The 17,117-nt window shown below is 39.1% G+C and overlaps 2 protein-coding genes across 2 annotated transcripts; one reads left to right on the top strand and one right to left on the bottom strand.

Moving 5' to 3' along the window:
• The first annotated feature begins 1,201 nt into the window (after nt 1-1,201).
• On the top strand, nt 1,202-2,218 carry LOC128398659 (olfactory receptor 10A2-like). Its single transcript, XM_053359909.1, has one exon. The coding sequence runs from the start codon at nt 1,202-1,204 to the stop codon at nt 2,216-2,218; it is 1,017 nt and encodes a 338-aa protein (XP_053215884.1).
• Nucleotides 2,219-3,453: 1,235 nt separating this feature from the next.
• LOC128398658 (vomeronasal type-2 receptor 26-like) lies at nt 3,454-15,933 on the bottom strand. The gene is made up of 6 exons (XM_053359908.1): nt 15,716-15,933; nt 14,117-14,408; nt 12,195-13,055; nt 11,803-12,030; nt 5,814-5,940; nt 3,454-4,355 (listed from the first exon to the last, which is right to left on the bottom strand). The coding sequence occupies exons 1-6, from the start codon at nt 15,931-15,933 to the stop codon at nt 3,454-3,456; spliced, it is 2,628 nt and encodes an 875-aa protein (XP_053215883.1).
• Nucleotides 15,934-17,117: the final 1,184 nt, after the last annotated feature.

The raw sequence follows: 17,117 nt of genomic DNA, 5'->3' as shown, positions 1-17,117 counted from the left end.
CTAAAGGATTCCACCCAAGGCCTGAAACCACCAAAGTTGGACATTTTGCTGTGGGGAAGGCAAAACCTGCCAATGCAGGGAAATTCCTCCCCGGTCCTTCAACAGCAACCATTAATATTGCAGCAGCGCCTGCATACTTGTAAAGAAGAGGTAACCTGCAATAAGAAGGCATAAACTGAGGGAGGGTAGGGCAGGAGAAGCTCTGGAGCTGACTGAGGGCTCCCAGGTAAGTTCCACCCTCTATTATGTGTGCAGGGCGGTCCCAATCCTACCTGGCCCATTCCCCTGGCAACGTCTCCCCAGCTGGGATTGGTTAATTGTTTAAGGTTAGGCAGGAACCTCCAGGTATCTAGCTTGGGGAGGCAAAGGTGGGCTGCATTGCGGGGAATTGCGTAGGCTTGGGGGTGGCTGCGCACGACCACACAAACAGTGCCCCCCATTTCATGTGGGGAGTAGCCATTTCCATTACAATGTTATTTTCATCCAAATTGATTTAATGGCTTTATTATTATTTGTTGAGTCCAGATGCTCATCATGGCTTTACAGACTTGGGGGAAATTGCAAGTTTTGTTGTCAGAGAAATGAATAGGAGTAAAACAGAGAGAAATCAAAAAAAATTGTGTCCATATTTTGACTTTTTGAAATATGGCAACCCTACCTTACTCCTATATCCATATGATAAAGCTACAGAACTACAATCATTTGCATGCTTGTGTAGGAGTAAACCACATCAAATAAATTAATCCAGGGGCTTCTAACTGACCATGTATAGGATTTCAGGGTCTATACTAAAAATTACTGGCCTGTTACAAAATGTGTACTAAGCCCAAACTCCAACTATTTTCCCAGATCCCTGGTGGATATGAGGCCATAGCAGCTCATGCTGGATTGCAACCCTCTCTCAGTGTGCCTGCACAGCCCCTAACTTGACATTGTATATATACCCAGCATCAGCCAGATAAGTTGTAGCAGTTTTAGGACAGTGATTCCACAACTCTGGACAACAACACAGGCTACTAATTATTGTTTCTTCTCTATTTAGTAACATAGTACATAGGATATTCTGAAAGAAGCAGCTAGAAATACTTTCTGTGGTCTGAATTGTACTTTTATTTTATTCCATATAACTGTAACCATTTTACTGTTGTTGTAGTTGTTATTGTTTCTCTTCTCTTTGTTATAATTTTTTTGTTGCATTCAGATGCTCATTTTACTAGAAAACAATCAAACAACCATAACAGAATTTATTCTCTTGGGATTCGGGAATCTTCATGGTCTACAAATCCTTCTATTTGTGACATTCTTGGTTATCTACCTGATTACAGTCTCTGGCAACATCCTCATATTGATTACTGTATCACTCAGCCGAGGCCTTCACACACCCATGTATTTCTTCCTGTTAAATTTCTCTTTCCTGGAGATATGGTATACAACCTCAGTTGTCCCAAAGATGCTGAAGACTCTTCTTAAAGTACGTGAAGCCATCTCCTTCTCTGGTTGCATTACCCAGTTTTATTTCTTTGGCTCCATGGCAGTCGTTGAATGCTATCTCTTAGCAGTGATGTCTTATGATCGGTACTTAGCCATCTGCAATCCACTTCGCTACACAACCATCATGAACATCAAAGTCTGCTTTCAGATGGCAGCTGGTTCCTGGATAAGTGGATTCCTGACTCCCATAGTGACTATCGTGCTAACTTTCCGATTGCCGTTCTGTGCCTCCAATGAAATTGACCATTTCTTCTGTGATTTAAGCCCTATTATAAAGCTCTCCTGTGCTGACCCTCATATAGCAGAGATGACCACATTCATTTTAGCATCCATGGTGACAATGGTCCCCTTTCTTCTCACTTTGGCTTCATATGCCAAAATTATTTCGACTGTTTTGAGAATTCCATCTGCCAAAGGGAAGCAGAAAGCTTTCTCCACATGTTCCTCTCACCTCATTGTGGTGACACTGTTCTATGTCACTTTAGGTACTGTTTATGCAGCCCCATCAGCAAAACAGTCACCCATTCTCAATAAACTCTTCTCTTTGTTGTACACTGTCATCACACCCATGTTCAACCCCATGATCTATAGTCTGAGAAACAAAGATGTCAAAGAAGCCCTGTGGAAACTCATCTATAAAGAACCTTATTGTCCGTGCATGGCCACCACTGTGGAACCAGAGGCAGCATATAAGGGAACCCCAATAGAAGTGGCAATAGACCAGTGATCCTTACTTCTAATAAGTGAGGTATTGTTTTCTTTGAAGGGACAATTTACCAATTCATCCCAATCTTTTAATTTTAGAAAGATTTAGTATTAATTTCTATTGCGTTTCTGCATAGGCAATTGCTTGGGTCTATAAATGGACGTCATAATTTATGTCAGGGATTCCAAGCCATGTGGCTGCCAAATCTCCTTCCCACACCCACACCCCAAATGCCAGGGCTATATGGAGGCAGAATAGATGCAAAAGACTTTGATCAGAATTGGAATTAAAGGTATCATCATTTTTTTTCTTTAACTGCTCCTTCTATTCAGAGCCAGCATGGTGTAGTGGTTAAGAGTGGTAGATTTGTAATCTGGGGAACCGGGTTCGCTTCCCCGCTCCTCCACATGCAGCTGTTGGGTGACCTTGGGCTAGTCACACTTCTCTGAAGTCTCTCAGCCTCACTCACTTCACAGTGTTTGTTGTGGGTGAGGAAGGGAAAGGAGATTGTTAGCCACTTTGGGACTCCTTAAGGGAAGTGAAAGGTGGGATATCAAGTCCAAACTCCTCCTCCTCCTCCTCCTCCTCCTCCTCCTCCTCCTCCTCCTCCTCCTCTTCTCTGTTCTACATTCTACTGTTCCTCATTTTCAGTTGAACTAGAATGTCTAACACTGACATAATATATGCAGTTTGCCATAACATACAGTCCGTTTAGCCAAATTGCCCCCCCCCACTAATTTCTCAAGGTTACACTCAGACATAAAATGTTTTGATGCATTTTGATGTTATTAAAAGTATGTTTCCATCAATATTTTTTGTTTGTTTGGTCTTACATTGATATGAAAATGCGCTCTTTGAAAGTGGTTTAAAACAAATGTTAATAAATTTCATAAATCTATCCTTCACAAACTTTCCCAGATTGAGAAACAAATATGAAATCAAATATATATATAAATTAGGGCTGCCTTAAGACCAGATTTTCCCAGACGTTATTGGGATTTCAAAGGTGGAATTGATATCTGGGGAGGAGTTTCTGAAAGGAGACACTTTGTCAAGTCAATGATACAAACTTGTTTTATTGGCGTTTTTGTAAGGGGGGAGCTCAACAATTTTATTATGTTGATTAGAGAGAGCTGATGTTTTAGTAGCATCCAATGTAGAAGAAAAATCAACACTAAATTAATATAAAATGAAGAGGCAGTTTATAATTAGCATAACCCTGGTTCAATAAACTATAGAAACAAATATTTAATTCTTCAGTTAGTTCTTCGTATTAGCTGTTCCCTTTTGTTCAATTCAGGCTTCAACAAAATAATGTAGCATTTGGGTGAAAAGATGCAGACCAACAATCCAGCACTGGAGGCTAAGATAGAAAAGATCTCCACAGCTACCATGTATTTCCCCTTAGTGCTCAAGTAGGTTGGAACAAAGGATAACCACACACTGCAAAACACTAACATGCTAAAAGTGATAAACTTGGCTTCATTGAATGTGTCGGGTAACTTCCTGGCAAGGAAGGCCAAAGTGAAGCTGGCAATGGCCAGGAAGCCAATATAGCCAAGGACACAATAAAACATAATCACAGTCCCCTCGTTACATCCAAGTATTATTTCTTCAGCCATTGAGTGTACATCAGCCTCTGGCAACGGGGGAGAGATTACCAGCCACACAATGCAAATGCCTCCTTGTATAAGGGAGCAAGAAAGTACAATGGAATTGGCCAGCCTCTTTCCCACCCATTTCCTCATTCTGGATCCTGGCTTGGTGGCCATGAAAGCCAGAACCACAGTGAGGGTTTTTGCCAGCACACAAGAAACAGCCACTGAGAAGACGATGCCAAAAGCAGTTTGTCGGAGGAGACAGGTCACCATCTGAGGCTGTCCAATGAATAGCAGTGCAGAAAGGAAGCAGAGCAGGAGGGAGAGGAGGAGTGTGTAGGTGAGCTGCCGGTTGTTGGCTTTGACAATGGGAGTGTTGTGGTTCTTCATAAATGTGAAGAGGACTAGAATGGTGACCAAAGAACCGGAAAGAGCAGAAAAGGCTAAACTGAGCCCCACAGGTTCTTCAAAAGACAAAAAGCTTATTTCCTTGGGAATACAGAAATTATGGTTTTTATTTGGGTAAGTTTGGTCTGAACATGTAGCACAGTCAATCATATCTGAAAAGGAAAATATTTGGCTTAATCTCACAAACATGCCGTTAATCTCAAGAGCAGCCAATTTTACAATTTAAATTGGAGAAGAATAAGTTATTCATCCTGTAAAATGTAGTGTGACTACAGTAATTAAGGCTGAATCTTTCTAAAGTGGAAAGTTTCAAATTCTTCCCAACTTTAAGGCCTTAAGCAGCCATTTTGTTTAACTTGAAAACCAAGCAAACAGAAATGATACCACAGAGCCCTGCTATGCATGTTTGCTTATTGCACTAGTAATCTGTATTTCAGTGCTTCTACCAAGGCTCTTATACACATGCAATTCAAATTAGCTGACAAAAGCAATTGAAATACAACATATGGCTGGAAGGAAGTATATCTTGTTATAAAGGCAAAGGACCCCTGACAGTTAAGTCCATTCGCGAACGACTCTGGGGTTGCGGTGCACATCTCGCTTTAGTGGCCGAGGGAGCCGTCATTTGTCCACAGGCAGTTTTTCCGGGTCATGTGGCCAGCATGACTAAGCTGCTTCTGGTGAAACCAGAGCAGTGCACGGAAACGCCATTTACCCAGTGGTGGAGCTTCATGCTTCAGCACCGGGGGGGGGGGCAGAGAGTAGGCAGGGGTGGGGTTGGCACGCATCCTGGGGGCGTGGTACCCAGCATGGGCGGGAGGGCAGCAGTGATGGCACCCCATCAGGATCGTGCTGCCAGGGGCGGTGCGCTCCCCCCGCACTCCTCTTCCTCTGCCAGTGCATTTACCTTCCCGCCAGAGCGGTACCTATTTATCTACTTGTACTATGATGTGCTTTCGAACTGATAGGTTGGCAGGAGCTGAGACCAAGCAATGGGAGCTCATCCTGTCGTGTGGATTCGAACCGCCAACCTTCCGATCAGCAAGCCCTAGGCTCAGTGATTTATATCACAGCACCACCAGTGTCCCTTATACCTGCATCCCTTAAATAATCCCTGCAATTTCATCACATTAAGTTACAACACAAATACAGTGGTACCTCTGGTTGCGGACATTCTGGAGCTCCGGTCAGATACAGAGGTTTCTGCAAATGGAGGGACTGCTTCTATGCGTACACACTCAGCAAAAACCCAGAAATATACTTCCAGGTTTGCCGCTTACATATCCCGAAGTTTATGTAAGCGGAAGGATACGTAAGCAGAGGTATGGCTGTACAATTTTAGAGGTTAACAAAATTGCAAATGCATTTAGTACTGAATGCTAATGACATGGAAGTGGTAAAGAAACCTCCCTCTAAATTCTAGCATCTACTGTTACATCTTTTAAAAGGCCACATAAAAAAATTGAAATTATTAGCTAACAATGTTTGGAAAATGGAATAAAGTGTTATCTGAATGCAGTCCTAGTGTATACACACATCCTTATGCATTTTTAGCCTTGTTTCTCTGAATTTCATGCAATCTTCCTCTTTCTATATGCATTACTGCTTACCCTTCTGGTCTGAAATTTTCCCTTCTGGACAGGGGATGCAGTCGTAGCAACAAAACGGCTTCCCTTCCTTCATTTTCTTGCTTGAACCAGGAATGCACTTCTTACTGCATACAGAAATAGGCCTTGCCTAATCCATGAATGAAAAAAGAGAATATAGAGCTTGGAATCCTCGAGAACTTGTGGGGGGTCAACCTTAAATTGTTACCTTAATTTTAACTGAACTTTTGGTCACAATATAAAAGTGTTGATGCAGGTGCACCTTGTCTAGAATGCACACATTTTTAATCAAGGAACGGAAATAAGGGTGATTTGGGAGGCCAGCAAAGCGGTAATGAGAGGGTTTCTGATACAACAAAACACAATTAGGAGAAAGTCACAGAATGAGACTAAAGACAAAATTATGGAACAACTGAAAGATAAAGAGAAGAAGCTTAGAGGAAACCCAAAGAATTTGCAGATCCAAAAAGAAACTGAAGTCTTACAGGTTCAATATTCATAGTTAAGCAAGAAACTGAATGGAAGATAAGAAGGATGAGACAAAGAAATTTTGAATCTGCAAATAAATGTGGGAAATTACTAGCCTGGCAACTAAAGAAGAGACAAAAACAAAGTACTATTACAAACATTGTTACAGAAGGAAAATCGGTAGAGAACCCTGCAGACATCAGAAAATGTTTTTATAAATATTATAAACAACTGTATAAAAAAGAAAAAGAAGATTTAGGGAAAATCGAGCAATTTATAAAGAACAATGGACTGCAACAGATTCCAAAGGATAAAAAGAATCTACTAAAAGGCTTAATTACAAGTCAGGAAGTGGAATACGCAATAAATTCAATGCAACTTGGCAAGACACCAGGACCTGATGGTCTATCAGCGAATTTATTTATTTATTTATTTATTTATTTATTTATTTACGGCTATTAGCCCATAAAATATGTACAAACATAAAAACACAGAGACATAAAAACAGATATATCCGACAACAGAAGGTGAACACCACGATGCAAGGGTGGGTCATTGAGCAGAGCCAAGTGACAGCTTGGGGCCGGGAGAGCTCCAAGGGGCAGATCACAGAAAAGGAAAACTGAAGACGAACTCCGACATGCACTCTCATCATAACAGTCCAATTAGTTTTGATGTTGTTGTTGTTTTTTTGGTGGTTTTTGAGTGTGAGATAACCGCATTCAGAAATCTCACCACCTGCAGAGTTACAGAAGGATCTGTATCCTGCAAAAGCAGTGCGGCGTGTGACTCAACAGGCCTGCCAACCAAGCGCAGTAAAGCAGGACCCAGGAATTTAGCCCTGGCTATGCTATGTAGGGGACAGTTGAACATTATATGTGAAAGAGATTCAACAGTTTCCCCGTCACACACGCATAGCGGAGACACCAAACCCTTGGAAAATCTGTGGTTCAGCAGGTTTGATGGAAAGACATTGAACCTTGCACGAATAAATGCAAGTCGGTGTGGTACTGATGAAAGAGATGACATGTATGATGGAAGGCCAAGTGGTGGGGTTATTCCGTGATACCTGGGGGAGCAGACACCCCCACCCCTGGCGAGGTTGTGTTGATTTTCAATGTCCGCTAATCTTTGCTCAATAAGGCTTTTGGCTGAGCGTAAGTTCATCTTTAAGGAGTCCGCTGGGGAAAACTATCAGCGAAATATTATAAGACATTGAAAGATTGGCTTATGCAACCTCTGGTAGAAATATCTAATTCAATTTTACGGGGGGGGGGGGGCAAAGCACCTGAAACCTGGAAACAAGCTTACATTACTCTGATTCCTAAACAGGGTCTGGATAGATCCAACGTTAAAAACTACAGACCAATCTGTATCATATGTGTATTATAAATTTTTTGCAAATATACTGGCTAATAGGCTAAAGAAGGTTTTATCTGAGTATATTCATAAAGATCAGGCAGGATTTCTGCCTGGAAGACATATGAAAGACAATATTAGAAATGTTGTGGATATTTTGGAAAAGTTAGAAGCAAAAAAGAGTTGTAAAGCAATGTTAATGTTTATCGATGCTGAGAAAGCCTTTGACAATGTTTCTTGGAGTTTTATGTTACATAACTTAGAGAGTATGGGGATAGGTCATGATTTTCTAAATGGTATTAAAGTGATCTATCAAGAACAAAAAGCTAAAATTATTGTAAATAATGTGGTTCCAGAGGAAATTAGAATTGAGAAGGGAACCAGGCAAGGGTGCCCATTGTCCCCTCTGCTGTTTATCTCGATTCTGGAGGTCTTGCTAAGTATGATTAGAAAAGATGAACAAGTTAAAGGTATTACAGTAGGTTCGAAACAATACAAATTAAAAGCCTTTGCTGATGATTTAGTTTTGACATTACAAGATCCAGATTCCAGTACAGTTAAAGCACTGGAGCTAATACATGAGTTTGGTCAGGTAGCAGGATTTAAATTAAACAAGAGCAAGACCAAAGTAATAGAGAAAAATCTGGATAATGAAGAAAGGAAACTACCACAAGAAAAAACGGGCCTAGATTTTGTGAAAAAAGTTAAATATTTGGGGGTGAACCTGTCTGGGAAAAATTCGAATCTATATAAGGATAACTATGAGAAAATATGGAATGAAATTAAAAGAGATTTAGAGGTATGGTCTAACTTAAAATTGTCATTAATGGGCCGGATTTCTGTGATTAAGATGAATGTGCTGCCAAAGATGCTTTTTCTGTTTCAAGCCTTCCCAATTATAGATAATGTGAAATGTTTTAAAGAATGGCAAAAAGCTCTTTCTAGATTTATCTGGCAGGGGAGGAAACCCAGAATTAAATATAAATTACTTACGGATTCTAAAGAAAGAGGGGGATTCTATTTTGAAGCTGCTGTACTTTGTTGGATTAAAGAATGGATGAAATTAGAAGATACAGACTTATTAGATTTGGAGGGATTTGATAATGTGTTTGGTTGGCATGCATATTTGTGGTATGATAAGGTAAAAGCCCATAAAGCGTTTAAAATCATATAATTAGGAAATCGTTGTATAATGTTTGGATAAAATACAAAGACCTTTTAGAAAGAAAGACACCCAGATGGCTTTCACCAATGGAGGCAAAGGCCCAGAAAAAAATTAAATATGAATACCAAATGGTTGAGATATTATGATTTATTAATAGAGGAAGAGGAAGGTTATAAATTAAAACCATTTGAGCAAATTAAAGATAAGCTAAATTGGCTACATTATCACCAGATTAATGAATTGTATAAATTGGATAAGAAAACGGTTTTGCCTTGGAAAAATCTAAGTTGGAGACGGAGTTGTTGGATACTGAAGGTAAAAATTTATCTAAAATGTACAAGCTTTTGCTGGAGTGGCATACAAAAGATGAACAAGTTAAATCTGTGATGATAGATTGGGCAAGAGATTTAGGACATAATATAATGTTTGAAGACTGGAAAAGATTGTGGAAGAAAGGGGTCAAGTTCACCGCATGTACGTTGTTAAAGAAAAATATAATGAAGATGATGTATAGATGGTATTTGACTCCTGTAAAATTAGCAAAGATATATCATAATTGTTATAATATATGTTGGAAATGTAAAAAAAGGAAGGAACATTTTTTCATATGTGGTGGACCTGTCCCAGGGTGAAAGACTTCTGGGAAAAGATTTATAATGAATTGAAAAAAATGTTGAAATATACATTTATAAAGAAACCAGAGGCCTTTCTTCTTGGAATAACAGGTCTGGAATTGCCCAAGAAAGATGTTAAATTATTTTTGTATGCCACAACTGCTGCTCGTATTTTGTTAGCTAAAAAGTGGAAAACTCAAGAACTACCAACAGTAGAAGAATGGCAGATGAAGGTGTTGGATTTTTCGGAGCTAGCCGACCTAACCAGAAGAGTCCGCGACCAGAAGGAGGAGGAATACCACGAAGAATGGAAGAAATTTAATGATTATTTAGCTAAATTTGTTAAGCTAAACTAACTGGAAATAGCTTCCAGATATTTAATGGGTTTAGGATTGTATCTATGTTAACTGATAAAGTAATATGTTTAATACTATAAGGAGAAGAGTTAAAGATGTTAATGTTTAATTTAAAGTGTATAAAAATTGGGATTTGGGAAACCGTTATAAGGATATGCAATGAAATTCAACTAAGGGGAAACGAGGAAGTCGCTCTACAAAGTTAATAACTATTATTTTCAATTAGGTTATGAATTATGTTTGTTATGTTTGTTCGTTTTGTGTTTTTGTTTGTCGTTAATATTGTAAAAACCAATAAAAAAATTATGGGGGGAAAAATAGAATGCACACATTTTGAGCAGGTAACCTGTTGCCATTTTCTCAAATTAGGCAGTTTGGAGAAGACGGAGAGAGTGGGTGTTGAATGTTCAAAGCTGCTATCAGAAACAGAAGGGTGGTCATTAATGGTGGCTGCGTTCCAGGAGAAAGCCTGCATCTAGCACCTGGAACAATAATCTAATGCTGCCTTATAATCTTGCCAATCCCACAATCAAAGAGAGTGCTCATGGACATTTTGTTCCATATGAATGATTTAACTCTCGTTAATAGTCTCAACCCCAATTTTCAAACAATTTTAGGAAGAACAGTTTTGTTTTGTTTTTTCTTTTTTGTTTTTTTAAGAAACATGCATTTCTAATGGCGTGGACTGTAACCTCGCTTTGTCACTGAGACTACCCAATATAGTGGGGCGGCTGGAATCAATGTGTTACAGAGTATTATTTCTTGTTTTGATAGAAGCAAGTGGGAAATAAAGTTTTCCCCTTCAGAGGGTAGAAGACAACTATGAGGTAAAGCTAACTGGTTTGTTCACCACCCTCCCTCTTACTGCAAAGACTTCAAATAGCTGTCAGGAATTATTGCATGTATCCAATACTTATAGGGGACATATACTTATTGCATGTATCCAATACTTATAGGGGACATATAGTTTAGTCCTATGGATGAAATTTGAATTTTAACTATTTTGGGTGATATTCATTGTTGTAGTAATCTGAGCAGCCTCACTGAAATCAGTGTGTGTTTGCATTACGAGGTGCATGATGCCTGAAGCCCAGTGAGGGGAAAACCAGACATAAGATGGTTATTGGGTTGAAATAGGCCAAAACATTACTGATTACAGACGTAAATAGGTTTTGGCGAAGTGATTGGGTATGTACCTAGTATTAAGGAATCCACCTATTGGTTTATATGCAAGGTAGGATCAGTCCTAATCAGAGGTTACCCACTGACATGCACCAGGTGTTAGGATCCTGCCAGGACTGCCATTGGAAATGATGCTATGGCCCACAGGGGTCGTTTAACCAGCCCACGAGCCTCCCCTGAACCAAGCCACCCAATCAGTGAATCCCCAATCACTGTGCTAAACCGGTGCAGTGCAGCTTGGGGACTCTCTTCCACAGCTTTGGAAACCTCGTCTGCGCAGACGCAAACGGTGAAAATCATGGGTGCGCGCTCAAGGACGCGCACAATCCAGCCCATGAAACAATCTCTGCTGGAGTGAATCGCCACAGTTAAGGTAAACCTCACCAACCCAACTATGGCCCATCGGCCCCGATGTGGTCAGACAGACAATAACAACCCTTCCTGGGTGGGTGGGTGGTGAATCTGGTGGCAATCCAAGAAGTGGGACTCCGGGTGTGATTCTATTTTACAGGGTTGCAAGCCCACCTTCCTACAGGCACCTCATTGGCCTTTTTCCCTGGGATCATGCTGTGGCCTTGGCGGACAGCAAATGCTGCTTCTCCAGAGCCCCAAGACTACGTTCTGACCTCAAGCAATGATAATTATTTTACATATTTTCAATATAAAGGATGCATATTTTTTGTTCCTCCAACAACTTCTCAATAAAATCTAAAGCACATCCCCTGTTTCGGAACTTCACATTTAATTTCTTTAATCAACCCGTGAATTCTTTATAACATCCAAGCACATCATTGTCCAGTGAAACTGTGTTACAATCAGGACTCAAAATACCGACAATTTGATTGTACCTGATTAAACCACTTGTGCCATGTTATAGCATCCTCATGGATGGTGAACATTTTCCCCGAAGATGTCTGGGGATCCATTCTCCCAACTTTAACTTTGTGAAAGGATTGGTTTTGCAAAGCAATCCAATTAATAATATCAAGCCCAGCTTCCAACTCCCCCTTCTGGTTGAAGGAAACTTTGTCTCCCACACTATTATTAAATGACACACCCCTGAGGAAATGGTGGAACTAGATTTTGAAAAGAGAGAAAAGAGAGGTTTATGTCAGTCTTACAAATAAAGACAATGTTAACTGCATCTCACAAGGACCAGAACCATTACAGAGATTGTTTACTGCACTATTTTAACACCAATTAATGGCGCACGGTCTCAAGGGAAATCTGGCCACATTACCTGCCAAAGCTGATAAACCTGAGATGTCAGCTTCATATTGTCTTCCAGTAATCTTGAATTGATTCTGGATGAGAACATGACATGGAGAGCGTGGGCCATGGCATAAACAGCATTGTATATACAGTAGCTATGGCCCGTCATGCTCATTTCAAAAAAAGGTGTAGGAAGCATTTCCAGGTTCTCCTCTCCAGTGCAAATCTCCTGATCCATAACATCTGTGACTGTACTAGGGAAGACACAAGCAAAGGCTTGTTGCCAGAAGTCCTTGATGAAAAAATCACCATCTGTGGTGGAGGGACTTATGTGTTCAAGAAATTTGTGAAATTCTGGTAGAGCATTAGAATGAATTGTGAAAAGCAGAGCCCCATGGATTATTTGTGTATCCCAAGTCTTTTGAAAAACTGCAGAAGTCAGCTCCATCTGGGCTGTCATTATCCAAACTTTACCTCTTGCATCCTCTCCTATCTCTTCTTCTTCTGATAAATATGGAAACCATCTAAGAAATATCATTGAGTAAGATTCTCCATAGAGAACCATCACATTGGCTTTGCTACCCATTATTTTATCACGTATTTTCACACACTCCTGTATCATGTCTTTTAGTTCAGTGATGAAAGATACTTTGGGGATTCTTTCTATGAAGGCAAAACAGATACCACTAGAGGAAAACATTGGAACCACTGTTTGCACAAATTGTTCTCCATTCTCAAGTTCCATCGTAAAGAGCCCAATCCATATCCACTTGAAATGCAGAAGTAAGGAGAGAATCCCCTCATACTGAAGGGCTTCCTGGGGGACCATTTGGTAGAAGGAGAGGCCTGGAGTTTTATCATGCATGATGGGAGCAAGACCATATGTGAGCTAAAGGGAGGAGGGTGCAGAAAAGGAACAGAATGAATAGGAATGCTTTAATGGATATATCCAGTGAGTTTTTCTGCAAGATTTAAAAATGTAGAGCAGCACAATAAACAAAACTGCAAAACTACGAGAACTACCTTATCCCACATGTCCCTATGTGACCGCTATAATATATGTTCTGCGTTTGTAAGAAGATTGGTTAGTTTGGCAGTGCTTTCACTTTGAAACTCCCTGCCTGTTTTAGATCAAGCAGTCGGCTTCACTGTGGTCTTTTTAATTGCTGCTAAAAACAGTTTTCTTTAAATTACCCCACTCAGTTGCTTAGAAAGCTGAGGTAAATTTATATTGTTGCAGTATTCTAACCTTTATATGTTTTAAGGTTTGGTTGTGATTTTCTTTCTTTTTTTTCTTCTCTTAACTGATTTTGAGGTTTCATTTGCATTCAAGCGGTTTTAAGTAATAATAAGTAAACAAATTGTCATGGCTTATGGAGTTGGGTCCCTATGCTTCAATTAATGACTGTAAAATATTTATTAAGACTTGTGTTCTATTTCAGTTATGAATGGACACTCTCAAATGGAATTGAGAGAGCTGGAGCTTGAGGACTGTATATATGAATATTGATAAAGGAGATGAATGACCTTTGCTTCCTTGGTGTCATTTGTACATTCTTGCCCAAAAGATTTGGGCTGATTTCATATATTTCTCAATAATTGTCTTCTATGAAGATTAACAAAGGTGCAACTCTGTTAAATCACATTGTTCTCTGCTTTGAGTTAATGCATCTAACCTCCTTTTGGTGATTGCCCAGCTGCATTCAAGCTGATCCTCAATTTTCTATAAGCTCAGATGATGAAAAAACTAGAGGAATGAAAAAGTATGTTGTTTTGTTTTTCTTAATTGTATTAATAATTTCAGGATTTTTTATTTAAGGTTATGCTTTATTCACGATACCAGTTTACATATTTTAGCATCTATACCATAAAGTGAAACATGGTTGACAATACAAACATTAAGAGAAAACCACCTTAAACCCATAGTGCTCAGCACAGAGACTGTTATACCTGTGGAATTTTGTAGATATCCAAGACTGTTGCTGCATAAAGAGAGGTTAGGGGATCAAGTCCCCCAATGACACCTATCAAATCATTCTGAGTGTCACATTTGTAGTTGGGGACGAATCTGTCTGGGCTGGACGTAAGGAGCAGTGTGGCATGATAAGTCCCCCTTGCAATGAAATAGCTGTCAAAGATGTGGAAGCCCAAAGTGGTATTAGGTAACATCTGAGGGTTGCCATTGATCTCCTTTACTGCAAATGCCAAGGCCAGGACATGCTGGTAATTCTTAGTCACCACGCTAGAATGAGAATTGCAATCTGCATCAGAAAGATATCTTACATTGTGTAAAATTAGAATTACAACATTTTAACCAATGTAATAATAATAATAATAATAATAATAATAATAATAATAATAATAATTATTATTATTATTATTATTATTATTATTATTATTATTATCTTGAAACCACCAACCCTGCTCATTTTATTGGCCAAAATCTGAAATTTTGTATCTTGAAACACCAGCCCTGTGTTGGCCAAAAGAAAATTCAACATAATGCTTGACATCTTCAGGTCTCATACTCAATTTTGGCCAAAGGAATGCTCATCAAAAATATTTGACTTGAAAAAATAAAATGTATAATGTAAATGGCATATTTAACTTTAAACCTGTGATTCTAACATTCACTTAATGTATAACAATAGGTTGTATTCCTGACAGTAATCTTATGCATTTTTAAAGTCAATAGTCTTTTCGCATAAGAGATGCTTAAAGGAAAATAACAAGGTTTTGTTTTTGTTAGCCAACCATTCTGAGAAATAATCAGCATTTCACCTAATCATGGAAGTATTAGTGGACAATAACCAAAACAATAAATTATCTAGTGCAGGGGGAGAGGATGGAGAGGATGTGAATATGAGATCAATAAGTACCATTATCAGGAATATATGAAGGTAGAAAAAAGAAGAAGATTTAGGATTTAGGATTTAATTTCATTTACAGAATAAGGTAGACAATGGTTTTTAAAATTAATAGATATGCAGTTAGAATATTCAGGCTTATATGTCAATTAAATCAATTAATCATTATTATAGTCTTCCTTATTTTATTGTTATGGGGAACAGGAAGTTTTAACCCATTCAGTATACCATTAATTGCATTGTTATTATCGTTCTATGATCACAAGAATTAAACTTAGCATTTTGCATATTGCCCTTGCAACAAAACAAAACTCAACATCAAATTGACCAAAGGAAAGGCAAAACTATTTGATTTATTTTCCTAATGTGAAGTCCATTCATTTAATACATTTGGTGATCTATGCAACATCCTCATCTGTTTTCCTAAGATTGTGGAACACTGGCAGATGAGGTCTCTGTTCTCATTCATTCAGACAATGGATTCATCTGATTTATGTATCCTCAAAATTTTCTCAACTGCTTCTCCTTCTACAGCTGGGCATTTGGGAAATTACCTGTTTTAATGTTTCTATTCTTTTTTTGAAAATAACAGAAGATACAGAAGAAAAAATCAGTAAGGCACAGCTCCCAGATTTGAGTTCTGGGGCTGACTAAACAAAGGGACAAAGGAAGAAGTCCTTACACCAGCTCTTCGGGCAATACCTGTGGGGGATCTTCAGCGAAGGCTAAGGCATTAGAGATGATGTAGCTGTGAGAAGCTATGCCACCAAGGATGAGGTCTCCTGACTTGTGATACTTGTGAAGTGGAGGGTGTGGATCATGGACATGACATTTCACAATGTGAGCCTTGCATGTTGTGTGAGGTGGCAGTACAAGAAGCATCACCAGAAATATCAGCATCCTGAGTACAAGAAAAAATCCCCACTCAAGGGCTATCACACTATGTCCACTGTCAACTCCCTTATTAGAGTATCTATAGTTTCAAAGGCAAATATAAATGCTCATTCAGTCTTTAAAGAAGTCTGAACCCTGAATAATATATATTGTTAATCTCTAGGAGTAGCTCTAAACTCTAATTGGTATATTTACTAAATAACATGTTTCAAATTCTTTCCTATTCAGATTCCACAGGGAGTTTGATAGGCAACAGAATTAATTATTGCCATTTTTCCAATGACAGGGTTTCACTATGGAATAGCAGAAGGGAGCTAGTTTGTCACATTTGAACAAATTTCCCCCTAATTATTCTGGTATCAGAATAAGAGCAAGTCATCAGATGTACAATACCATGGTCTAGAAATGGAAAACACATGGACATGTATTAGGGGGACCACACTGAAGTTTCATACAGAACTTTATTAGCTCATTCTGGAAAATATCAAACACCCTCTCATAGATTAGAAATGTGGGCAAACCATTGGTAGGAGGAATTATCAGTCGGTGTTTGTGTGTGCAGGGTGGTTTTGCTTACTTTTAACAAAGACATGCCTCTTCTCTAATCAGCAACTCAGTTGCCTTTAGAAACCCAACTGCTGAGTCCTTTGAAACTCTATACTCAAATGTTCCTGGGAAAGACAGTATGTAACTAGTGCTGTTTACATGTTACATAAAACAAGAAGCTTATATTCCTGGGAAATACAGAAATAGTGTTTTGTATTTGGATAAGTTTAGTTTGAACATGCAGGAACTTCAATCAGCAAGTGGAAAATATCTGACTTGATCTCACAAACATGACCTTAATCTCAATAGCAAGCCCTTTCTTCTCATAGAAATATTTGTTGCAGTATCGTGATTGTGGAGATTTCTAGGGTTGCACACCAGAGTCAGCAGAAGACTGAACACAATCAGACCTGTTCAGTGGAATCTGAGCTTCACAAGAGTCCTGTGAAAATAGCTCCTTATCTCCCTTGGGTGGGTCACCCAGAGTGATCTGCGAATGGACTCTGCATTGGGTGGGAAGTATGTCCCTTACAGGGAACACAGTAGTGAAAGAGACCCAAGCAGGATTGAATCCACCACTCATTGCTGGAATGAGAATTGTTAAACTGTACCCTGCAGGATTCAATGCTCCTGCTTTGGCTTGT

The sequence above is a fragment of the Podarcis raffonei genome, chromosome 13, assembly GCF_027172205.1.
Source record: "Podarcis raffonei isolate rPodRaf1 chromosome 13, rPodRaf1.pri, whole genome shotgun sequence".
Lineage (NCBI taxonomy): Eukaryota > Metazoa > Chordata > Lepidosauria > Squamata > Lacertidae > Podarcis > Podarcis raffonei.
Note: the sequence above shows the minus strand (reverse complement) of the source record. Positions and strands in the feature narration are given on the sequence as shown.